The sequence below is a fragment of the Salmo salar genome, chromosome ssa21 (genome assembly GCF_905237065.1).
Source record: "Salmo salar chromosome ssa21, Ssal_v3.1, whole genome shotgun sequence".
NCBI classification, from domain to species: Eukaryota; Metazoa; Chordata; class Actinopteri; order Salmoniformes; family Salmonidae; genus Salmo; species Salmo salar.
The window spans coordinates 19788981-19813837 of record NC_059462.1 but is presented as its reverse complement, the minus strand read 5'-3'; the positions used below and the strand labels follow the sequence as shown (position 1 = coordinate 19813837).

The 24857-nt window shown below is 42.6% G+C and overlaps 3 protein-coding genes across 5 annotated transcripts; 1 reads left to right on the top strand and 2 right to left on the bottom strand.

The window, feature by feature from the left end:
- Position 1: 1 nt before the first annotated feature.
- ofd1 (OFD1 centriole and centriolar satellite protein) lies at positions 2 to 12027 on the bottom strand. The gene is made up of 22 exons (XM_014164391.2): positions 11720 to 12027; positions 11436 to 11636; positions 10787 to 10855; positions 10670 to 10697; positions 10473 to 10580; positions 10252 to 10388; positions 9983 to 10156; positions 9738 to 9844; positions 9516 to 9635; positions 8054 to 8127; positions 7860 to 7951; positions 6373 to 6562; positions 5225 to 5355; positions 4846 to 4957; positions 3427 to 4176; positions 2906 to 3068; positions 2716 to 2816; positions 1314 to 1439; positions 921 to 1078; positions 641 to 829; positions 461 to 534; positions 2 to 289 (listed from the first exon to the last, which is right to left on the bottom strand). Exons 1-22 carry the CDS (start codon positions 11813 to 11815, stop codon positions 250 to 252), a joined length of 3240 nt encoding a protein of 1079 aa, XP_014019866.1. The 5' UTR covers positions 11816 to 12027; the 3' UTR covers positions 2 to 249.
- A 182-nt stretch (positions 12028 to 12209) lies between these two features.
- On the top strand, positions 12210 to 15991 carry trappc2 (trafficking protein particle complex subunit 2). The gene is given in 5 exon segments (NM_001141137.1): positions 12210 to 12298; positions 12507 to 12625; positions 12854 to 12998; positions 15606 to 15691; positions 15781 to 15991. Coding segments are annotated over 4 exon segments (423 nt in total). The 5' UTR covers positions 12210 to 12298; positions 12507 to 12532; the 3' UTR covers positions 15880 to 15991.
- A 2401-nt stretch (positions 15992 to 18392) lies between these two features.
- LOC106581920 (ras-related protein Rab-9A) lies at positions 18393 to 22032 on the bottom strand. Of its 3 annotated transcripts, none has more exons than XM_014164386.2 (4): positions 21715 to 22032; positions 21118 to 21251; positions 20974 to 21003; positions 18393 to 20871 (listed from the first exon to the last, which is right to left on the bottom strand). In XM_014164386.2, exon 4 carries the CDS (start codon positions 20826 to 20828, stop codon positions 20223 to 20225), a length of 606 nt encoding a protein of 201 aa, XP_014019861.1. In that variant the 5' UTR covers positions 20829 to 20871; positions 20974 to 21003; positions 21118 to 21251; positions 21715 to 22032; the 3' UTR covers positions 18393 to 20222. The 3 variants fall into 3 exon arrangements, with proteins under 3 accessions (XP_014019861.1, XP_014019864.1, XP_014019862.1); XM_014164389.2 differs by having other exon boundaries at positions 21118 to 21201; XM_014164387.2 differs by lacking the exon at positions 21715 to 22032 and adding an exon at positions 21549 to 21706.
- Positions 22033 to 24857: the final 2825 nt, after the last annotated feature.

Sequence of the window (24857 nt, the reverse complement as noted above, 5' to 3'; positions counted from 1 at the left end):
CTCAATTATGTACTGCATTTATTTTCCATGTCAAATGGGCATAGAACCTAATGTCATGGTACACACACATACAAAAAAGTTGTAAGCAAGTGTCGATAAGTCACTTTGAGGCACTGTGCGATTTATAAATCGAAGGTTTATTTGTGTTAATGAACCCAAGACTGACATTTATACAACTTAAACATCTAAAAACAACAAATTAAAACGTACAGTAGTATTGTACCTTTCACACTCACACTCTGTGCCACCTCACCAGAACTCATCTGCATCTTCATGTGAGAAAGCAACGCTAAAGAGGAATAGAATCATGGTTTATTAACAGTAGTCTATGGATAGGATTGAAAAACACATGTTCTTGATAAATTGGTCTAGGAAACCTCACTGGCAGTCTCTCTGCCATATCTAAAATCTGCCCCGCTCTTCTCCTCTCTCACAAGCACTGCGAAATGTTTAGACTTACCTATCATCTTTCTCATCAGACAAACTCTCGGCCTCGGGGCTCCTGTGTTCTGGCTCCTCTCTCCCAGCAGGGCTCTAAAAAACAACACAAATTCAAACACTCGCCTGCTGCTTCCATTCCACAAGAAAAATGGGTCTTCACACTTCAGAGGACAGAAAAGTGTGTGAGTGTGTGTTGCACCTGTACATGCGGACTCTGTCTTTGCTCCATGATCATCTTCAGGTACTTCTGGAGTGGATCTTTGTCCGAGGACGGGGCTTTCTCCTCCTCAGGCTCTTCTGCCTCCTTCAGTTCTTCCTGTCCTCCTCTCTCCTCCTTCTCTTCATCTCCCCCCTCCTCCTCTCCATACTGCTGCACTTCTTCCAATAGCTAAGAAACGGATAGGTCAATCCATCAATGTTAAGGTCATTATAGAAGGAGGTGAATGTGTCAATGCAACAGCCTAGTACTTAATCCCCACCCTTTCTTTTTCCAATCTCTCCAGTTCTCTCAGCTCCCTCTCCTGGGCTTCCTCCTTTTCCCGCTGCCGTTTTTCTTCTCTCGCTCTCCTCTCTCGCTCCCACCTCAGCTCCTCTTCTTCCTCCTGTCTGGCAGGTTCATCCAACGTTTGTTGAACTTCTACAAATCAAAGTGGATTCACTTGAGTTAAAAGAATGAGCGGAATCGGTGCTCCCTGCACAGTGGTTTTAAAAACGGGACTCCCGTATTGCAGTATAGTGGTAAGCTATCAAACATCAGGTTGGATAAAACATGGGCAGAGTATGGCCATTGCATTGTGGGTGGGGTGACGGATCAGTTAGTCTAAAAGTTGGGTGTGCTCTTCTAGGGAGAGGGGATGTGCTCCCTTACTCACCCCCCTGCAGCTGAGCCTCTGTGAGGTCCCAAGGGGCCCGAGACGGGGGGACAGTCAGGGGCCCGTCAAGGGCCTCCTCCTCAGTGCCCGCCGTGTCCAGGAGCAGCTCTGGAATGTGGCTGGGCTCTGGGGGGGGGGGGGCATAGAGAGAAAGAAAGTCACAATGAGGCCCTTTATGCTCAGGCCAGGAGGACCAACACAGAATACATAATCAGCTGCCCTTCATCCTTACCATTGTGCCAGGCCAGTGAGAGGCCACTCTGGAGGCCAGTCACACATTAAAACGCAGCCATAACTGATTTAGCAGTAGGTGTTGTCGTTACAGTGATTTAGATGACCTGTGTAAATATCTGGAAAGAGTAATTCCTGATGAAGGCCACCTTAAACTGATATGTATTACTAGATGTCTAGCAGTCATTCTAAATGGGATTCCCCAGTAAAAGTATGGGACTGAATGCGACACATGGGGTTAGGAGGGGCATTTGGTATGGGCAGACATATGGCATACTGTATGGCCCGTACCCTCTGTTAGCTGGTACTGATTCAGCACTGAGAATAATAGGTGAAAACCTGCCTGGATTTGCAAACACTCCCAAATCTAATATGGATCAGTCAATCGGCTATATCAGATGCAGAAAACCTTGGATGTATCACTGATAACGAAATAGGTGAATATTTCAATGCCACTGGTCAACAACACAAACCAATATCCCAACACCATTCCTGCAGTGCTGAAGGTGTTTGCCCTGGCCCCTCCCAAGGTATGATTCCAGTATTACAGCACTACAGTGGGGAAACGCACAGGTGCTGTATGTTTAGGAAGCAAAGCATGCTGGGAGCACAGGGGGCTGTGTCATCTCTGCCTGGCGTCCTATAGAGAAGGCTTCTGCCATCTCAGATATCTCCAAGCCACAGCAATTATTAATAGACCGACTACAGCATGGCAAACTGCCGACCACGGATTAAGATGACATTTTAACCATACCGCAGTTCGATGGTTACGGTCAAGAGAGATTATATAGTGGAATGTAATAATACGACTGGACACATCAATCACAATCCAGCTTGGTGTTCTAGTGCTTTGTATTTTTCACGGTAGAATGGAAAGGTTGACTGGTTATGAAGTAAATCCCACTAGTTAAGGGCGACGATGTAGAATAAAATGCACGGAGCAGCACATAGTCGAGTTGAAGTACACTAGAGTCGTCAGTAGTGGAAATCATCGTGGAAACTAAACGCCATGTTGAAGAAAGAGAGACGGAGGAGACATTTTGGTCCAATTTCAAGTACATATTAAAAAAGTACAGAACACACCCCCCCCCCCCCATCACAGTATCCCAGGAATATAAAACAAGACGGACACCAACACAACATAACGAAACTGATCTGGGATTAACAGTACCTGGCAAAGGCTCCGTGAGATCTTCAATGGTTATCTTCTCAGGCTGAGGGGAAGACTCTGACTCGGAACTGGAGAAGATGATTTGCTGTACCTGTGGTGGACTGCAGACGAACAAACAACTGTACAACTGAACTGAATCGATCGTAATATTTTGTTTTAATGCCGACCATGTGGTGAACCCCGGTGCTACCTGCATTGGCCTCGTGCAGTGCTCCTGAGCTGAGGGCTGCGAGGTGGGGAGAGATCGGAGGTAAAGTCCCCTGAGCACGCCACCTCTCCGCGGGGCAGGGGGAGGGGGGAGAGCTGCCTCTGTGGAGACAGCACAGGAAACGCCACAGACGATACCTCAGCCTCTGAGAATGAGAGGGGGAGCAACTGTTAGTTACAAAATGTAGCAAACGACAGAAGACACAGCTTCAGCACTGTCACATGGGGATTCAAAATGTTTGTAGTGGTAGGGCTCAAAGGGGGGAAATATGGAGATGACAAGATGTCGACTAAAACTCAGAATACAATGGTATGGACTGACTCAATGACTCACAAGTTATGAATGGGATATAAAATACTAACTATACACCAAAACAAGCATTGTTTTGAGCAATGACAGTAAATTATTTCCAAAACACATTTACAGTCTTAGCAGTAAAGCGCTTGGGACATTAAATCCATCTGAAGTGAAACAACCCACTAAAACAGATTGCACGCTCCTACCTTCCACAGGCTCTGTGTGAAGCTGCCTCCTGGAGAGGGAGAGGGGTGTGGAAGACAGGCGTCTGGGGGGAGAGGAGCTGCCTTCCTGGGGGCGTCTGTCTCCTGAAAACCGGGCCTCACTGAAGTCCAGAGACTGGAAGTCCCTTCCGCTCCCTGGACCAGGGTACTGATCCTGGGACTGGTCTTCAGCGAAGGTCACTCTGGGTTGGGGAGAGGTGGGGGCTCTGGCACGCTGGGGAGGGGGTTGTCGTTGAGGGGAGAGAGGTCTGTGGGAGACCTGTGGATGCTGGGGTGAGTGGGGGCAAGGATCGGGGGGGACTTGTTGTCTTTGGGGCGAGCGAGGGCGTTGGTGAGAGATATGTTGCCTCTGAGTCGAGTGAGGGCGGGGTGATACCGGTGCTCGTTGGGGTAAGAGGCATCGCGGGGGCAGCATGTGAGACACAGTGGCGTGCACCGCCCTCTGCTGGTAGTTCCTGTAAGCTTCCTCCAGTGTCTCCGCCTCCTTCTCCAGCTCTCTGATCCTGGCCTTGGCCCCGGCCACCAGCTCAGTGTCAGAGTCTGGGGAGCTGCTGCGCCCTCGAGAGGGCATCACACCTGCTTCACACACGTCATCATAACCCGCCACCCAGGCTCTCAGGACACCTCTGTCCACATAGATATCAGGGGGCACTAGTTTATCAGGACTGAGCTCCAGCACTGAGCGGTCCACTAGGGAGGGCTTAGGGTTACGCAGGACCTCGTTCTCTAGAGCTGCCCACCGCAATCACACAGAACACACGGAACCAAGAGATCGAAGGGGGAAAAGAAATGGGGAGAGAAAGAGAAGAAGATGAGGGCAAAGACAAAATACATTTTACATTTACATTTTAGTCATTTAGCAGACAATGCATACATTTCATACATTCTTTTCTCCGTACTGGTCCCCCGTGGGAATCGAACCCACAACCCTGGTGTTGCAAACACCATGCTCTACCAACTGAGCCACACGGGACCACCACAAAATACCAACCACTATAAGGAGATAAGATGGAGAAAGTGATTTGTAGACTGATCTCAGAGAAGTCTAAGGGTGCATGTCAATGTCATGAAGTGGATTCCTCTCCTTGCCTCCATTCCTTCATCTGCACTGATCTGAGAACAGAGATTAAGCGAAAGGAGTGTATCGAAAGCCTACTGTAGGACTTCAACTTTTGAAGATCAGAGCAGGTGAAGGAACAGGAATGAAGAGAGTCAGAAAAGGCCACCATTGAGATGCAGACTACTATACAAGCTAAGCTACACAAGCTAGGCTTCATGCAAAATACAGAGATGTGAAGCAGAGCTAGATAAAGGAACTACAATATGCACACATGATTCAGGGTGACTAGCCATGTCTAAAAAAATAAAATAAGCCACAGGGACCATGCACACTCAGTGTACCTAGTTGTGTTTGTCGGAGCTGCATCTTGATGTCCTCTGCATGGGTGGTCATCCACTGAGTCCTCTCCTCACAATCTATGAGCTGGGCCTTCAACTGGGCACAGCGCTCCACCTGGTATACACAGGCACAGTCAACAAGGGGTTAAAACAGACAGAGAACACCTCCAACAGGTGGACAGAGCCAACAAGGGGTTACAGACAGAGAAGAAGACCCTGCAACAGGTGCAAGATGACATGCAGGCTCCCAATTGGACCGGAACTCAGGCGAAAGGCCTAACCATAAGCACAAAGAACTAAACGTCAAGCCAGATGTACGTTAAAGAGAAGAAGTCTCTCCACATTGTTTCCCACACTATCAGAGAAGCATTGTGTCACTGACCTCATTGTGGAGCTGGGCCTGCAGCACCTGTCTGTGGCTGTCAAACTCCTCCTCTGACAGCCTCCTGGCACTCTCCAGCCTCCTCAGCTCCGTCTGCAGCGCCAGCTGCTCAACCGACGGCCTGCCCAGATCTATGGGGAGACAATCGGCTAGGAGAGTCACAACATCCCGGCAAACCGCTTACACATTAGAGCACTCATTGTACAGTATATCCAATTACCAATCTTTAACTTTTCAATTAAGGACAAGTTGTAACGGGCTTAGGTTGGGTACTTTTCTTAAAATCATTGTGACAATGCCCCAGAAATGTCAAGAGAGGTTTTGTGGCAAAAACATTAACTTCTGATTTTCACCTGACATTATGTGATACGCTCCAGTTAATCTCCTCAGCTGGCTACAGTATATTGGTTTGGCTGAGATGGTGCTGGGAGGTTGACATTATCGAGCACATAGTACTAGCCTAACTCGGTGGTTAATGAAGCCTACTGTTAGTGAGGAAGAGAGCGGCCCATTGGTCCCCCATCCACCCTTCTCCTCTGACAGGAAGAACATTGTGTCCCTCAGAGAGGGATGAAGCATTGGCCCTCTGCCCTCTGTAAAGAGCCCTACGTCCCTCCTCCTCCGCAGTCGCCTGAACCCTCCACCCCCACATCCCCCCTGCTTTCACTTCACAAAGCCGTCTGTAAAGCCACAAACACTGCAGAGAGGGTCCCGCATTGACAGACATCTAGAGCACATCCAAAAAGACTCGGCCACAGTGCCAAGACCAGCTGGGAAGAGTAGACTGAATACTTCCCACTAGAGTCTATACAGACCCCAACCAGTCAAACCAAAAAGCCTTTGAATGCCTCAAACATGACATACTGGGTTGGAAAAGAATTTCATGCATTATTTGTATACTTCTCAAAACATTCCGTTTAGAGCATCTCTAAACTAGGTAACCTCTGAACTAACGACAGTGAAAAAAACAAACATTTCCCCCTTAGAGAAAAGGACTAGTCAAAGAGAGAGAGATGCTAGAGGCTAAAATGGAAGCAAAAAGTGAAGGGAAATTTCACTGGTTCCCCACATGCCCAGACTAAGCCCACCAATGCAAAACTGAAAGAAGGCAGTAGCATATCTCATATGGTAAGGCCACCATTCCTCACCTGCCCGTAGGCGCTGGTTCTCCTCCTGAGCTTCCTCCAGCTGTTTCTTCAGCAGCCTGAGCTGGGCCTGCTGCTCCACCCTCTCTCGCCTCAGGGTGGGGTAGTCATTCATGGTCTCCAGCCTCTCTCTCAGCAGCTCATTCTGCTGCGTTAGCAGAGAGTACTGAGACTGGGACGTGTCCAGCTCCATCTAAATTACAGAGAGTAGCATGCGTACAGTAAGGGCCGAATCAGTATGTGAAAATGTTATGTCTGTGTATCTCATGGTACAGTGCCATGCAAAAGTACTCATCCCCCTTGGAGTTTTTCCTATTTTATCACATTACAACCTGTAATTTAAATGGATTTCTATTTGGATTTCATGTAATGGACATACACAAAATAGTCCAAATTGGTGAAGTGAAATGGAAAGAAATAACTTGTTTAAGCCGTACACTCCACAGAACTGGGCTTTACGGAAGAGTGTCCAGAAAAAAAGCCACTGCTTAAGAGAAAAAAACAAGCAAACACGTTTGGTGTTCGTCAAAAGGCATGTGGGAGACTCCCCAAACATATGGAAGTTACTCTGGTCAGATGAGACTAAAATTGAGCTTTTTGGCAAGGAAAACGCTATGTCTGGCGCAAACCCAACACCTCCATCACCCCGAGAATATCATCTCCACAGTGAAGCATGGTGGTGGCAGCTTCATTATGCCGTGGGGATGTTTTTCCATCGGCAGGGACTGGGAAACTGGTCAGAATTGAAGGAATGATGGATGCCGCTAAATACAGGGAAATTCTTGAGGGAAACCTGTTTCAGTCTCCCAGAGATGTGAGACTGGGACGGAGGTTCACCTTCCAGCAGGACAATGACCCTACGCATACTGATAAAGCAACACTCGAGTGGTTTAAGGGGAAACATTTAAATGTCTTGGAATGGCCTAGTCAAAGCCCAGACCTCAATCCAATTGAGAATCTGTGGTATGACTTAAAGATTGCTGTACACCAGCAGAACCCATCCAACTTGAAGGAGCTAGAGTAGTTTTGCCTTGAAGAATGGTCAAAAATCCCAGTGGCTAGATGTGCCAAGCTTATAGAGACATACTCCAAGAGACTTGCAGCTGTAATTGCTGCAAAAGGTGGCTCTACAAAGTATTGACTTTGGGGGGGTGAATAGTTATGCACGCTCAAGTTTTCAGTTTTTTTTGTCTTATTTCTTGTTTGTTTCACAATAAAAAGTATTTTGCATCTTCAAAGTGGTAGGTATGTTGTGTAAATCAAATTATACAAACCCCCCAAAAATCCATTTTAATTCCTGGTTATAAGGCAACAAAATAGGAAAAATGCCAAGGGGGGTGAATACTTTCACAAGCCACTGTATGTCTCAGTTGTACACATTAACTTACTCAGCTTAAAACTGTATACCATCTGATGACAATCTGTCTAAGGACAATCCTACAAAACAGGGACAGTCTCTGCATTACAGTGTTATTGGTTACCAAGTTTACCTGCAATCGTCTCAACTCAGCACAAGCTCTGCTGTGTTCCTCTAGCTTGGCATCGATTGCAGCCGACTCCTTCTGCATACGAATAGTCTCCACTGAGAGAAAATGATTGTGTGAGAAGACATTTGTATAAAATGATACAAAGCACAACAGTTAATACATTGTTAATAACGACGGCCTACAGGAAAAATACAGACCTTTGTTTCTTTTTTCATTCTCTGTGAGTTTTTCAGTCCTTTTGGTGTACTCTTCATTCAACTCAAGCTGATATCTGATAGCCAGAGAAAAATATCAAATAATCACTAAAATGATTTATACAAGGTAAGCATTGACATAAACAGCATGGAATAATGACTGACAGTAACATAAATGTCATTAGCCTACATGTTATTAATATAAGACAGCAATGTAATAAACTGTGTGGTTCGAGTCCTGAATCCTGATTGGCTGATAGCCATGGTATATTTAAGCATTAAGGCCCGAGGAGGTGTGGTGTATATGGCCAATATACCACGGCTAAGGGCTGTCCTTGGGCACGATGCATTGCGGAGTGCCTTGACACAGCCCTTAGCCGTGATATATTGGCCATATACCACAAACCCCCGAGGTGCCTTATTGCTATTATAAACTGGTTACTAATGTAATTTGAGCAGTAAAAATAAATGTTTCATCATACCCGTGGTATACAGTCTGATATACCACAGTTGTCAGCCAATCAGCGTTCAGGGCTCGAACCACCCAGTTTATAACAGACTGTATACCACGGGTATAACAAAACATGTATTTTTACTGCTCTAATTATGTTGGTAACCAGCTTATAATAGGAATAAGGCACCTCGGGGGGTTGTGGTATATGGCCAATATATCACGGCTAAGGGCTGTGTCCAGGCACTCCGCAATGCATCGTGCCCAAGGACAGCCCTTAGCTGTGGTATATTGGCCATATACACCACACCTCCTCTCGCCTTATTGCTTAAATATAGTGTAATGGTAACATAATCGTATCCTGAAGTGATGCACTGCTTAGCTTACATCAAACTTCTTATACTTAGACTGTAACTATCCCAAAACCATGACATGATAGCACATTATGATACTGGCACTGGGTAGATGCTCTATTCAAGAAGCCATGCATCTGGACTGCTTGTTATACAGCCTCTGTGACCAGTACTCCTGCATGTTACACTAATGCTAACTGACAGCTGGCTATACTAGTTAGATTTACGATCTAAAAATAAGTACTATGTGGTTTGGGGTTTAAGAGGTGATAGATGTGGTGAGAGTCAAACTTATTAGCATTCAAAGCTACTTAGCCCAATTTTCAAGGCAGTACAATACACTGTATGCTATCATTCCTGCAATCCCTTTTATCAACTGAATCAGAAGGTGAACTAATTGTCCCCGATGAACTGGATCCAAGCACACAATACATGAAGAAAATATGCATAGAGGATATGAAAGTGAATGTCAGAGTATACATATTTTTGCTCTACACAAGAGTGCCACCTTCTGGATGCAGATAGAAGAGATGTAATGGAATGATGGCCTCTGTGCTGGGAGGTGAAGGGAAATCAAACAGATAGAGCAAGTAACTATCATCTTTAAAAAAGTACAGAACAGTTCAAGTAGGCTACATTTAGCAAAATGCCACCATAACACCTTGAAAGCTCATTCTTCAGCTTTTGGTCATAGGTGTCCTCCATCGTCTTGACTGCAAGTTCTCTTCTTCTCAGCAGCTCCTCCATGGTCTTGGTCTTGTCTTCCTGTATTTTGCAAGTCCTGCGGTGAATAAGCATTCTGTGAGTAACATGCTAAACCAACCCTGATAATCCCAGTATGACAATGATTCAGCATGAGTATGGCAATATGACTTCATCTTACTTTTCAAAAGCCTCTATCCTTAACCTCAGCTCAGCTTCTCTATTCCGCACGGTTTCTATTTCTTTCAACACAGCTTGTCTTTGCATATAGACGTCTTTTTCCTCAATCTGAAAAACCCAAATGAAATACAAAGTAATTCATAACCACACAACACCCGATTGCAAAAAGTTTAAGAAAATAGAACGACCCAAGTAAAACATGAATTGGCCACTGACTCGATGATTGGAGAACTGAGAATCAACTACCTCTTGTTGTTTCTGTAATCGATCGATGGCATTCTTCTCCCTATTGATCAATGCCCCTGACTTCATCTCATAAGTCCTCTCCATGTCCTGCCTCAGCTGCAAAATCTCTTTGCGAGATTTGTCTTTTTCCTCCATCTTCACTTTGGATATTTCCACATCTTTATAATGTTGCAGCTGAAGAAGCAAAAACCACCATGTTTCTCAATACAAACATTTCCAACACTAGAACATCAGAATGCATAAAGAGGCGTTGAGAAATGGAGTCATACCTTTGCATTCATTTCTGCTTGAACCTGTGCTTCAACTTCTTTTCGATATGCAGCAAGCTTAGATTCATAGGGCACCCACTTGTCTCCTTTGTAGCGGAGAGCTTCATACTCCTCATCAATCATTTTCATCTTGTCAACTGCACACACAAAATAACCCTTATTTTTTTATTAGCAGTATTTTACTATAATACTGTGTCAACTTGAGAGTGCTTCATGCTTACCAAGAGATTCTCTATAAGCTGGCGTAGTGGTGGTCTGAGTATCAGCATCACGTTGTTCTCCATGCAGATGATGGTCTGTTAATTCTATCAAGAGACTCATCAGGAAACCTGGAAGAAACATCAATAAGGGACATGCCAGGATGCTTGAGCTGACAAGAGGGGGCTTGGCATATGAAAGTAAACATCACGCAACATACCCTTATTCTCTTTCTGTGTGCTTGATGCCTGTTGAAAAATATACAAATAACCATCAATCACATCATTAGGTACAAATTATATCATTTTGTATAATTTTACCAAGATGATGTGATTACCAGAGATTTGTAAAGTGGTGACCGCGGGCTGATTTTCATAAGTTGAAGAAGGTCAGTTGAAGTGAAAATCTGGCAGGGTGTAGATGAGAGCATAGTCAACAAAGAGTATAACGTAAAGGAAGAAGCTGAGAGTTCAGCACAAGCAAAGCTGACCACACATTACTGGAGTGGGGTCATTCAGAGCTTCAACATAATAGAATGCATTGTACAGGACCAAACATAAGGTAGTGTGTAGTGATGGGGGGGATAAATCTATAGTTACATATCAGGATCTTATCATTTTGACAATATCGCAATATTATATTTGCGCTAGTTGGCTGTACCTGCACCAAAATGTCATAACTTGTTATTCTTTTTAAATAGGGAGCCAATTTGTTTTCAGCACTTTTATTTCCATGACTGATCAAAACCTTTTTTTCATGGCTCTCTCTTGTCCCTCTGCAGCAGACATATAGTGAGCAGTATGTTTGGAACATCGAATCGCAATAAAATCACAGTATTGAATCACAATACATAAAGAATTGTGAGAATTGCAATACATATTGTATCAGCACCTAAGTATCGTAATAATATCGTATCGTTGATGTCCCTGGAAATTCCCATCCCTAGTATTGTGTTACTGCTCCAAAGCATAAGTGCAAGTGCTCACCTTATCTTTGCCCATGCCACATTCAGGGTAGAACACAGACAGGGTGTACTCGTACCCAGAGTTCCTCAGATGATCTACCACCAGACTGTTAGAAGCGGTGACCAGGACAGACTCTGACTTCATAGGGACTGGCCTGGGAACAGTTTCTCCACTCAAGATGGGGTGCTTCAATTCATGGATCAACTGATTACGAAGCTGCGTCTGGAACAAGGAAATAACGTTTGACAAAGGGGGAAACAATGGTCTTTGGTAGTAAAATACTAAATACTAATGTAAATACTTACTTTAAGTGTGTCAAGCACTCCTCGATTCTTAAAGGTTTGGTAAAGCCTCTTCCTCAGCTCATCTGGGGATAAAGCCTCCTCCTTGGCAACAGACATGTTGACTTCAATTGGGGAACAGAGGATCAATCAACGAATACTTGCTAGCTGTGGAGACAAGTACCAAATTCTCTGTAACGCGACTAACATGTATATAGCTAGTGTTTATGGCACATATTCCAACGTATTCTGGTTTAAATGGCTTGCTTAGTAACCAACGGCGTCCACTCCAAGTGCCCACAGCTTTGAATTCAACGTTATCGTTTTAGTTCCGGTCGCACAGCTATGATGCGTCAATTATGTCTTTGAAATCAGAAATAAAAACAAATACATTAGTCAACTAACATATATATTACTACATATGTATACATCAGATGTAATATAAGATATACAAAGCTACTAAATCACTTTTCATTGCAAATGTATTTTATATTCAACTTTTCATGTCGTTATCAAACAGCGACGTTATTACGGAAAGGAGAGGCTCGTTTTTAACGGCTAAATACACATTTGATTTATCAAATTAAAACCATTGCTTTAGAGGTAAATACACATACCTATGGGATCTTTATGAAAATTAAGACTTTTGTAGTTTGCTTCAATGTGTTTAGCTTGACGATAATCACGTATTTGCAGCACGCTAGCTACATTAACGTTAGCTACAAGCTAATTTAGCTAGCTAGTTAAGGATTTAAGTCCAGTGTCCATATTACTACTATCCAATAATGTGTATATATTTCTGTGCACACAGAAAATTGCAGATTGCTGGAAAGAAACATGTCTGGGAGTTTCTATTTTGTCATGGTTGGGCATCATGATAATCCTGTCTTTGAAATGGAATTCTTGCCTGTTGGTAAAGCTGAGTCAAAGGAATGTATCGTTATGATATACTCAATATAGTATGTATGTGTGTGTGTGTGTGTGTAAAATACATGCATACATACATACATACACGTGTATATGTGTGTTCCTGATAACTGTCTAAAGAGGCAGCTAGCCTATATAACTATGTATTGAGATATTGGTCTACATCCAGTAGATAGAAGAGGATGCTGTAATGCCCACTCAATTACCATTCTGTCTCTTATATGTAAACAGGATGACCACCGGCATCTGAACCAGTTCATTGCGCATGCAGCCCTCGACTTGGTGGATGAAAACATGTGGCTGTCTAACAACATGTACCTGAAAACTGTGGACAAGTTCAACGAGTGGTTCGTCTCTGCCTTTGTCACTGCAGGACATATCCTTTTCTAGGTTTTACCCAATACCTACAGGTACAGTTGAAGTCGGAAGTTTACATACACTTAGGTTGGAGTCATTAAAACTCCTTTTCAACCACTCCACAAATTTCTTGTTAAACAAACTATAGTTTTGGCAAGTTGGTTAGGACATCTACTTTGTTCATGACACAAGTCATTTTCCCAACATTTGTTTACAGACAGTTTATCTCGCTTATAATTCACTGTATCACAATTCCATGGGGTTCATCTGTACAAACAATAGTATGCTAGTATAAACACCATGGGACCACGCAGCCATCATACCGCTCAGGAATGAGAAGCGTTCTGTCTCCTAGAGATGAACATACTTTGGTGCGAAAAGTGCAAATCATTCCCAGAAGAATAGCAAAGGACCTTGTGAAGATGCTGGAGGAAACAGGTACAAAAGTATCTATATCCACAGTAAAACGAGTCCTATATCGACATAACCTGAAAGGCAGCTCAGCAATGAAGAAGCCACTGCTCCAAAACCGTCATAAAAAAGCCAGACTACGGTTTGCAACTGCACATGGGGACAAAGATCGTACTTTTTGTAGAAATGTCCTCTGGCCTGATTAAACAAATATAGAACTGTTTGGCCATAATGACCATTGTTATGTTTGGAGGAAAAAGGAGGAGGCTTGTAAGCCGAAGAACACCATCCGAACCATGAAGCACGGGGGTGGCAGCATCATGTTGTGGCGGTGCTTTGCTGCAGGAGGGACTGGTGCACTTCACAAAATAGATGGCATCATGAGGGATGAAAATTGTGTGGATGTATTGAAGCAACATCTCAAGACATCAGTCAGGAAGTTAAAGCTTGGTTGCAAATGGGTCTTCCAAATGGACAATGACCTCAAGCATACTTCCAAAGTTGTGGCAAAATGGCTTAATGACAACAAAGTCAAGGTATTGGAGTGACCATCACAAAGCCCTGACCTCAATCCTCTAGAAAATGTGTGGGCAGAACTGAAAAAGCGTGTGCGAGCAAGGAGGCCTACAAACCTGACTCAGTTTCACTAGCTCTGTCAGGAGGAATGGGCCAAAATTCACCCAACTTATTGTGGTAAGCTTGTGGAAGGCTACCCAAAACGTTTGACCCAAGTTAAGCAATTTAAAGGCAATGCTACCAAATACTAATTGAGTGTATGTAAACTTCTGACCCACTGGGAATGTGATGAAAGAAATAAAAGCTGAAATAAATAATTTTCTCTACTATTATTTTGACATTTCACATTCGTATAATAAAGTGGTGATCCTAACTGACCTAAGACAGGGACTTTTTACTAGGATTAAATGTCAGGAATTGTGAAAAACTGAGTTCAAATGTATTTGGCTGAGGTGTATGTAAACTTCTGACTTCAAGTAGCCTTGTCTGAGCCAGAACAGTCCATAGTGCAGGAGCATATTTCCTGTTTCTGCAGCTTGAGTCAACAGCTACAATTCAACTCTACTTATGATGCTAGTCACAGGGACATACTCCCAATATTGAGTGCCAGGCAGAGAACCATTGGGTCCTGTTTTTTTGTCTTTGGGATCTGGTAATGAATGGTGTGGCTGTTGAGCAAGTTGAGGAGACTTAATTACTTGGTGTTACCTTAGATTGTAAACTATCATGGTCAAAACATATTGATTCAATGGTTGTAAAGATGGGGAGAGGTCTGAATGTGATAAAGAGATGCTCTGCTTTTTTGACACCACACTCCGCAAAGCAGGTCCTGTATGCTCTAGTTTAATCTTATCTTGGTTATTGTTCAGTCATGTGGTCAAGTGCTGCAAAGAAAGACCTAGGTAAGCTGCAGCTGGCCCAGAACAGAGTGGCATGTTTTGCTCTTCATTGTAATCTGAGGGTGAATATCAATAGTATGCATGCCAGTTCCTCTTGGCTAAGAGTTGAGGAAAAACTGACTGCATCGTTTCTTGTTTTTATAAGAAAAATTAATGTGTTGGAAATTCCAAATAGTTTGCATAGTCAACTTACACACAGCACTGACACACACACTTACCCCATCAGACATGGCACCAGGGGTATTTTCATAGTCCCCAGGTCCAGAACAATTTCAAGCAAACATATAGTATTATAGAGAGCCATTATTGCATGGAACTCCCTTCCATCTCATATAGAGAAAGTGAACAGCAAACCTGGTTTAAAAAAATAAAGCAACACCTCACGTCACAACGCCTATCCCCCGTGTGACCTACTTTTTGTGTGTATGTACTGACATGTATATGTAACTGAGAGATGCACACACATGTTAATGTTTTTAAATGTATGTAAAGTATTTTGTCTGTAATGTATTTTTCGTTATGTGTCGTACCCCAGTAAGACTAGCTGTCACCATTGGCATCGGCTAATGGGGATCCTAATAAAATCAAGACTTGACTGGGGATTGAACCCACAACCTACAAATTTCAGGGCGGACACCAACCACAAATCCACAGAGACCTATATAGCCCTCTGGAAACATTGCAACAAAACATAAATATTATGTCTACAGTGTTGAATTCAACAAATCGTCATTGTTACAAAGGGCCCAGACAAATAATTATTGTGTGTGTTCCATTTTTCCCTTAACCATCTCCATCACATATGAGATTCATCATGCTTCATGATGTACGACAAGAAGATGGAATCAAAAACTTCTTCAATGACGTGTACGATTTATACATTAAGGTGAGTTATCCTTGCTATATACAGGATGTTCATGTATAATTCATATTCTGATGATTTATTCTTGTTCATTATTCTGTGCTCTTTTCCAGTTTGCAATGAATCCTTTCTATGAAACCAATGCTCCAATCCGGTCGACGGCATTTGACAGGAAAGTACAGTTCCTTGGAAAGAAGCACCTCTTGAGCTGATGAACTAACCTCGACAACATGGTCGTGTAGCTTTTTGAATGTCTTCATTGTGTGCAGTTTCCAGTTGAAATATGTTTTAAGACATTCATAATATACAAATAATTTGTCTATGATCACCTGTTGTATGTGTTATAAATTCAGTATGTATTAGTGATACTTCCCAACCACTGTATAAAAGCGATTGTAAGCATGGAACATTATTGCATAATGAATGGATGGTACACTATATATATATATACAAAAGTATGTGGACACCCCTTCAAATTTGTCGATTCGGCAATTTCAGCCACACCCATTGCTGACAGGTGTATAAAATCGAGCACACAGCCATGCAACATCCATGGCTAACATTTGCAGTAGAATGGCCTTACTGAAGAGCTCAGTGACATTCAATGTGGCACCATCATAGGACGCCACCTTTCCAACAAGTCAGTTTGTCAAATTTTTGCCCTGTTAGAGCTGCCCAGGTCAACTGTAAATGCTGTTATTGTGAAGTGGGAAAGTCTAGGAGCAACAATGGCTCAGCCGTGAAGTGGTAGGCCACACATGCTCACTGAAAGGGACCGCCGAGTGCTGAAGCGTGTAAAAATTGTCTCCTAGGTTGCAACACTCACTACCGAGTTCCAAACTGCCTCTGAAAGCAACGTCAGCACAATAACTGTTCGTCGGGAGCTTAATGAAAGGGGTTTTCATGGCTGAGCAGCTGCCCACAAGCCTAAGATCACCATGCGCAATGCCAAGCATCGGCTGGAGTGGTGTAAAGCTCGCCGCCATTGGATTCTGGAGCAGTGGAAACGCGTTCTCTGGAGTGATGAATCACGCTTCGAAATCAGATGGACTAATCCGGGTTTCGCAGATGCCAGGAAAATGCTACCTGCCCAAAATGCATAGTGCCAACTGCAAAGTTTGGTGGATGAGGAATAATGATTTGGGCCAGGTCCCTTAGTTCCAGAGAAGAGAAATCTTAATGCTACAGCATACAATGACATTCTAGACGATTCTGTGCTTCCAACTTTGTGGCAACAGTTTGGGATAGGCCATTTCCTGTTTCATCATGACAATGCCCCTGTGCACAAAGCGAGGTCCATAGAGAAATGGTTTGTTGAGATCAGTGTGGAAGAACTTGACTGGCCTGCACAGAGCCCTGACCTCAACCCCGTCAAATACCTTTGGGATGAATTGGAACACTGACTGCGAGCCAGACCTAATCGCCCAACATCAGTGCCCGACCTCACTAATGCTCTTGTGGCTGCTGTGGAGACTTGCTTCCATTCAATGTTCCAACATATAATGGAAAGCCTTCCCAGAAGAGTGTAGGCTGTTATAGCAGCAAAGGGGGGACCAACTCCATATTAATGACCATGATTTTGGAACAAGATGTTCGACGATCAGGTGTCCACCTACTTTTGGTAATGTAGTGTATGTGTGAGTGCCACCAGAATTTTGTTTCCAAGTTTGATAATAATGACATGGTTTGTATGAGGCTTTTCTCTGAACTTGAATGAGCTTGTTAAACACTAGCCTGTTCAAAAGACGGTAATGTTAAAAATTCACAAAGCTGTCTGCCGCAGGGGGAATTCTCTGCCGCTGCCCAAATGCTCTGTGCAAATGCAACTATGCCCTGCACACAATAGTTTTGGAAACATTTGCAACCTTACTTTCATATAAGCATAAATAATTTTTCAAATACAAAACACTTAACGTACGCAAATCAGGAAAGTTGCACCCGGCTGTATTTTGTGGAACACTCGAAATCTGGAGTGGCATGTTCGTAGCCGGCTGCAACTTTGCTAAACTGCGCAAAGTAAGTGTACCTTTTTGTATTTGAAAGATTATTTCTTGCTTGTATGAAAGTTAAGTTCCAAAGGTTTCCAAAAAGGCGTATTTGCGTTTAAACAGAGCATCTGAATTGTAGTTCACAGCTGTGGTCCGTACCATTGGCTGAGAAGCCAAAAGGGTGGCCGACTGTAAGCTGGTTATACCCCCCCTTTGGGTTCTTGAGAGCTAGTTAAATCGATGTAAATTTGGCTGAGTTTACACAGTTAGCCCAATTCTGATGAGATCTGCTCTGATTGGTCAAAAGACCCATTATTGGCAGAATATCAGAATTAGGCTGCCCGTGTAAACTAAGCCATTCATTCCTGACGTTTGTGAAATGCTCTGACTCACTGTCCAGTTTCTCTGATTAAATACTATCATTAACATAATTTGGGTATTTCCTCTGGTGATCTTGTTCCAAATAATTCACTGGTTTACATGTTTGTGCCATACAAAGTAATGTTGATACACCAATCAATTTCTGCTAAATTGAAATCGCAGGACAATTGATTGAGGGAATGGTCTGCCTGTAATGGGTCCTTTATGAATGCAACAATCACACCAAACATTTCTCAATGACTTCCTGCTGAAGTCTTACTCTGATATCTTCATTTTTCAAAGTGTTTGTTTTCATAATTTGTAGGGGTTTTTTTCATAGTGGGGAAGAAATATAACCATGTTTTCAGGGGAAATGATTCATTCATGGACAGTTTATTCAAATAACATTTTCCATTCAACTTGCATTCCAATCATTCTGGACAACACTGCTGTAGCTAAATAATATGAAAGTGTTCTCAGCACTCTACCTGAATTAGATGAAATATGAATGAGGAATTTGATATATACAATACTGTAAAATCAATAACTGTTGAAATCCAGTCTTAGTATCAAAACTATACTAGCAAGTAAGAAAATGAAATTGATCTCCATAAATGTAATTAAAATGCATGTAAGATTAGAAGTCCATAGAAAAACTGGCAGTGGGTTTTGCTGATAACATGACGATGATGAGACCGCCTATAAAGAGGTCAGTGACCTGGTAGTATGGTGCCAGCACAAAAACCTCTCCTCCAATGTCAGAAAGACAAAGAATCTGATTGTGGACGACAGGAAACGGAGGGCTGAGCACGCCCCCATCCACATCGACGGGGCTGTAGTGGAGCGGGTCGAGAGCTTCATGTTCTTTGGTGTCCACATCACTAATGAATGAACATGGTCCACACACACCGACAGCGCCTCATTCCCCTCAAGAGGCTGAAAAGATTTGGCATGGGCCTTCAGTTCTACAGCTGCACTAACTCTTGACTCATTACATACACTGCTGCTAATGCTTATTATCTATCCTGTTGCCTAGTCACTTTCCCCTACCTGTATGTACATATCTACCTCGTACCCCTGCAAATCGACTCAGTACTGGTACCCCGTGTATATAGCCAAGTTATCGTTACTCAGATTTATTTGGCATTGTTAGGAAGGGCCCGTAAGTAAGCATTTCACTGTTTACAAAGCATGTGACAAATACAATTTGATTTGAGGTACATACAGCATATTACCTTGTTCAATCATATCCACCTAATTATCACCCATCTTAATTACAATTATCCAAGATATTGCATCACTGAAATTCTGGTATGATAAAAAAACCAAAAACATCTTTACAAACTTAGTGGTAGTGAGCATAAAATGTTATGCAGTACATATACATAGGATACCAACTCAACTATTTATTGAACATTCCTCATCTCTTATCCTTCTATGAAGGTGTTAAAACATGGAGTCCATTACATAATGATAACTCATTAATTACAGTATGTTGAGAACAAATATTGCAAGGCCAGCAAGTTGTATAGAATTCTCAGCACCTATAATAAACAGTAAGAAATCATAAACCTTCATTTCTGCTTACATTTCTCCCTCTACAATAAAGTAGTGACAGTAAACCTTGAACTTAATCAAATAAAAATACTGCATAAATTACTCTATCAACATTTGTTGTTATAAATATATTATGTATATTCCTAAACCCATTCAGGTCAGTTGATTAAAGTGACTTGCTTTTAAAGTATCACATTCCGGGTCATATCTCTGGATAAGGTCCTCAATACAATTTCAATGCAATCAAATATATTTTCACTGGTAAGGCAGCACATCTCAACCTTGGTTTCAGTCACAGTGTAAGAAACCCTTTCTACAAAAAAATAAAAAAAAGGACCTTTGAGTGTGTAACATGAATTGGAAATTAAACTTTGTAAATATATTTCTGGCAACCACATTGTTGTAATATGTTTTATAATTCAAATACGGCACAGATTGAAATTATAATGCATTTCTTGGAATCTAACAAATAATACCATTCTTCAGCACCCTCTTCACATCAATGAGTCCAGAGACCAACAAGCCCAGTGGATTATCATCCACAGACACTAGCCAGTGCTTGCACATGCTATTTGAGAGAGCATGAGTGTTGATAAGCCTGTGTGTCTTCCTAGCTCCAGTTCTTTATAGGTTGTAGGCCCTACATTATATCAACAGCAGGAAGCACTGGAGCGGGGCTTTCTGTGGAGGTTAACTGTGTCTGTGGGGATGAGGTGGTCTGCCCTCTCCTCCATGGCTAGCACATTCCGCACCGCCTCCTCAAAGGCTATAGCTACGTTGGTGGAATCCTTGGCACTGGTCTCATAGTAAGGGTGATTGCCGTTATCCCGACACCACTGTTGAGCATCCTCAGCAGACACCTGCCTCTCCGTCACATCCACCTTGTTCCCCAGCACCACGAAGGGGAACTTCTCGGGCTCCTTGACGTCGGCGTAGTAGATAAACTCCTTTTTCCAGTTGGCCAGGTTGTGGAAGCTCTGGTTGTCATCCACGCTGAAGGTGAGCAGGCAGCAGTCGGAGCCGCGGTAGAAGGGAGTCCTGAGGCTGCGGAAACGCTCCTGTCCAGCCGTGTCCCAGATCTGCATGGTGACCAGACGGCTGTCCACTTCCAGGTCCTTGTTGAGGAACTCCACGCCGATGGTGTGGAAGAGGTGCGTGTCAAACTTGTTGGTGACGTAGCGGTTCATAAGGGAGCTCTTCCCCACCCCTCCATCTCCCAGCAGGATGACTTTCAGCAGGGATGACTTGGCGGTCATGGCTCTTAAACGACACGTGGACTCTTCCTCTGGAGAATAGGACCTGGAGGACAGTAATGTGTAGCTAACAACTGTAGCACAATAGCCTTCAAGTTTCTCAAACTTGTTTTTCCACCTAAAAAGTATGTCTAGGAGCTAGACTTACCTTTACTGCTCAATGTAGATATTCTGAAACCTATGGAAAACACTTGCATGTTATCACCATCTTACAACAATTAAACACTAGTGAAATCGCACAAATAGGGAGAAGTGGAATGTGGTTAACCTTCACCAAAGAGACTTGACTTACCCGTGAATTATTGAAGCCTCCCTCGGTCTCAGCTGGCCCGGATCATGTGCTACAGACAATGGCCGGGTTCTTAGTCACGTGTGTCTGTTTCGTGTCGGTCATTATAAGGTGAAGCATAGTCAACATTCAAACAGCTGGAATGAAACATTAGCAAGCAATGTGTTGACTGAACCTTCAAGTATAACTACATAACATAAACATTCAGTACAGTGACTGCACAGCTGTCTGTATTACCAGCCCTTTTACAAAACATACCGATACATAGTTAAACTGACATGTCATAGCTACTGTTTGCTAACAGTAGTTAACAAGTTAAATTGCTAACTAGTTATCTAGCTAATGTTAGTATTGTATAACTAGTTAAATAGCTAGGTAATTATGACACGGAAGAAAAAAAAGTCACGGTGAAATATTGTTTGTAACTAACTTACAATAAAAGAGGGCGCAACGCCCTCACAACAGGCTGAAGTTGGATGACAATCAATATTTAGCTAGCTTTATTACGCTAGTTAGCCTAGCTACTATAGCTATTAAGCATGCTGAAAACGATTTAGCAAACGTTAGCTAGCTAAACCTTCAGACACTTAGTTACCTTACCGTTGGCAAGTTTTGAAAAACACATCCAAGAACTGTGATAGTTAAAAGCTTTTTTTCAAGCTGTCAATTGTTTGGCTTCGATGGGAGTTAGCTAACGTTAACTAGCTGGCTCTCGCTCGCTCAACACTGATGGCTGCGTTGGCGGGCTAGCCTCTGTTTTCACTCATGTGACCCAAGAAGTCTCGAGATTTTTACAGTACTGTCAAATGTTTTCGAGTCTCATCACCCAGTTCACAATAGCAGATTATTTATAATAAAAAGCTATTTTAAACAAACGCGACTATACTGGTGACTGTTTTAGCCATAGAGATTAATAGAGGACTCATCTTTGTATCTGTGTAATTATAGCGTCTGTGACAGTATTGGGGCTATCTCCATGTTAAAGTAGTACATTTACATTTACATTTAAGTCATTTAGCAGACGCTCTTATCCAGAGCGACTTACAAATTGGTGCATTCACCTTATAATATCCAGTGGAACAACCACTTTACAATAGTGCATCTAAATCTTTTAAGGGGGGGGTTAGAAGGATTACTTTATAAAAAAAGTAAAAAAGTAGTACATCTTAAACATCTTAAAGTACATCTTAGTACATACTTAAAGAGGTACATCTTGTACATCTACATCTAGTACATCTTCTTCTTTATGATTGGCTGATCCTTCCTGATGACCCAGTTGGACATGACTCCAACAGAGTCACCAGGTGGGATCAGCCAATAAAGTTTGGAGTCCCACCCTGTTGGCTACATTAAATGGTGGAAGCCCTCAATGCAAGGGGCCAGGGTTCCTGTTTAGAAGCACAGTTTCAGGGGATATAGTTTTGCTTAGGTACTGCAGTTTAACTTAAGCCCGGCCCAGAAATGCAATTTCTATACACTCCCACATAGAGAAATCAGATTAGAATATTCCTAATAAAACACTTTAGTCATCACCCTTTTTCACAATACATCCATTGAATTTTTCAAATAATTGTTGCGAAGGCCGACAATATTAAAATATTTTTTCATCCAATGTTTGCCATGTTTGTAGGTGACGTGATGACATTGTCACTGTTCGCACTGCTCCCTGCGCGCACTGGGTGCTACCCAGATATAGACTGTACATGAATCAGTGTTTGCAAACGTGAGTAGATTACCTTGAAAAGAACGGTCAGACATCTTGAACGCAGTCTCCAGTTCTTATAATACCAATCTCGTTGCCATGCTAAAATTCTCCTTTTGGCCACTAGAGGACTCTATCATTTTCTATGGTTTTAGCCAGTAAATAGCTAGCCAGCTGCAGTACTCAGTCAACACCACTTCTGATTCTTACAGAAACAGAGCCACCAGAGGGCGATAAACACACGGTAGACAGGACTAGACCAGTACCAAAATCAAGCTACTTTTTTCATAACTTTTGACCAGAGGATAGACGAAGTTATAGATATAGCATTAGCCTGGTAAATTGGTTACGATTATTTATGATTTCTAACATTGTAGGCCCATATTTTACACAGTCTGTCAGCTGATTTGATGTCTGTAGTAGGCCTAATATTTTCATGGTGTTGTCTATTAAAGAGTAAAAACTGGCCAATTAAAGATAATTTTTCTTTTGCAATGCCTATGGAACACATTCCACTACATCAGTGGTTCCCAACCAGAGGACCCCTGGGGGTACTTGAGAAGACTCATGAGACAGACCATAGGTCTACTGAATATAGGCCTATTGGTAAAATGCACATAAGGTATTTCAGGGATACTCCAGGCAGAGCAAAATCCAGTTGGTGGTACAATAACCGTAAAAGGTTTGGAATTACTGCCCCTAAGGCTTTTCCACTACTCCCCCACTAATTTGTTTTAAGTGAGCATGTGTTGCTTTCTGTGAGAATGAGTTTGGCAAACAGCATTTCTCTAGCAGTAGTGCTGAGCGATTAAAGTCCCATGATGGTAGTGACTGCCCATTACTGCTTATTAACTATTATTTATTCACATTACTTTACATTAATAAAATATTTCAGTTGTTGTATATATTACATTTGTTTTATTTGACGACTTCATTATTTAATTCCAAGTCATCTCTGTCACTCGGTCACGTCATGGGGCTCCCGAGTGGCGCAGCGCTCTAAGGCACTGCATCTCAGTATTAGAGGCGTCACTACAGACCCTGGTTTGATTCCAGGCAATATCACAACCAGCTATGATTGGGAGTTCCGTAGGGGGCGCACAATTGGCCCAGTGTCGTCTGGGTTAGGATTTGGCCGGGGTAGGCTGTCATTGTCAATAAGAATTTGTTCTTAACTGACTTGCCTAGTTAACGTTCTCAAGGCGCCCTCTACCGGCGGCGTCATTGTGATGCCCTAAAGTGGTGATAGACTCCGTCCAGAATGACTAGGTTTAACTACTGTTTTGTCTAAATTACACTATAGTGCCTGGAAATACAATGACATTGCTAAAGTAGTCAAATATTTAGTTTGAACCAACTTTTCCAGCATTATCATGTTGTCAAATTTACTTTAGACAGCAAAGTTTGTCAAAAATACCTAGCAATCTAATGTTATACTGCATCTAAAGTCAATCTGGCATCATAAAAATAATGACAAAAGGTTTTCCTACTAGTTATTGGCATCCTTTTGAATGCCATTTTATTTCAAAGCCACAGTTTTGTTTAATTTAATTTTTTTAAATATAACCTTTATTTAACTAGGCAAAGCCAGTTAAGAACAAATTCTTATTTACAATGATGGCCAACCCCGGCCAAAACCGGACGACGCTGGGCTAATTGTGTCCACCCTATGTGACTCCCAATCACGGCAGGATGTGAAACACCCTGGATTCAAACCGTAGTGATGCCTCCTGCACCAGATTCAGTGCCTTAGACCACTGCGCCACTCAGGAGCACTGTAATGCACTTTTGATGAAATCTTCATCAGCGCTCATTGACAATGCATTGAGTAGAATACTCAGTTGGGCATCAGTCCAAAACAATAACGTTCAAAACAATACTGAGGAAACACGCAACCCATGAATAGAGCTGCTGCCTGTACTGTCTGACAAAATCACTATTTTAGTAGTTCATAGTTCATAGTAAAGGCATACTTTTATGACTGCTGAATACCAACTATTAATCACTTAATAGTTGGTAGAAATATCTTGTGAAGCAACTG

Coding starts and splice junctions, on each gene's coding strand:
- ofd1 (XM_014164391.2), bottom strand. CDS start 11,815: ATGTCTGTTGCCAAGGAGGAGGCTTTATCCCCAGATGAGCTGAGGAAG. Junction 4,177..4,845: donor GCTCCGACAAACACAACTAG/GTACACTGAGTG, acceptor TGCGGTGGGCAG/CTCTAGAGAACGAGGTCCTG. Junction 830..920: donor AGAGATTGGAAAAAGAAAGG/GTGGGGATTAAG, acceptor TCCGTTTCTTAG/CTATTGGAAGAAGTGCAGCA.
- LOC106581920 (XM_014164386.2), bottom strand. CDS start 20,828: ATGACCGCCAAGTCATCCCTGCTGAAAGTCATCCTGCTGGGAGATGGA.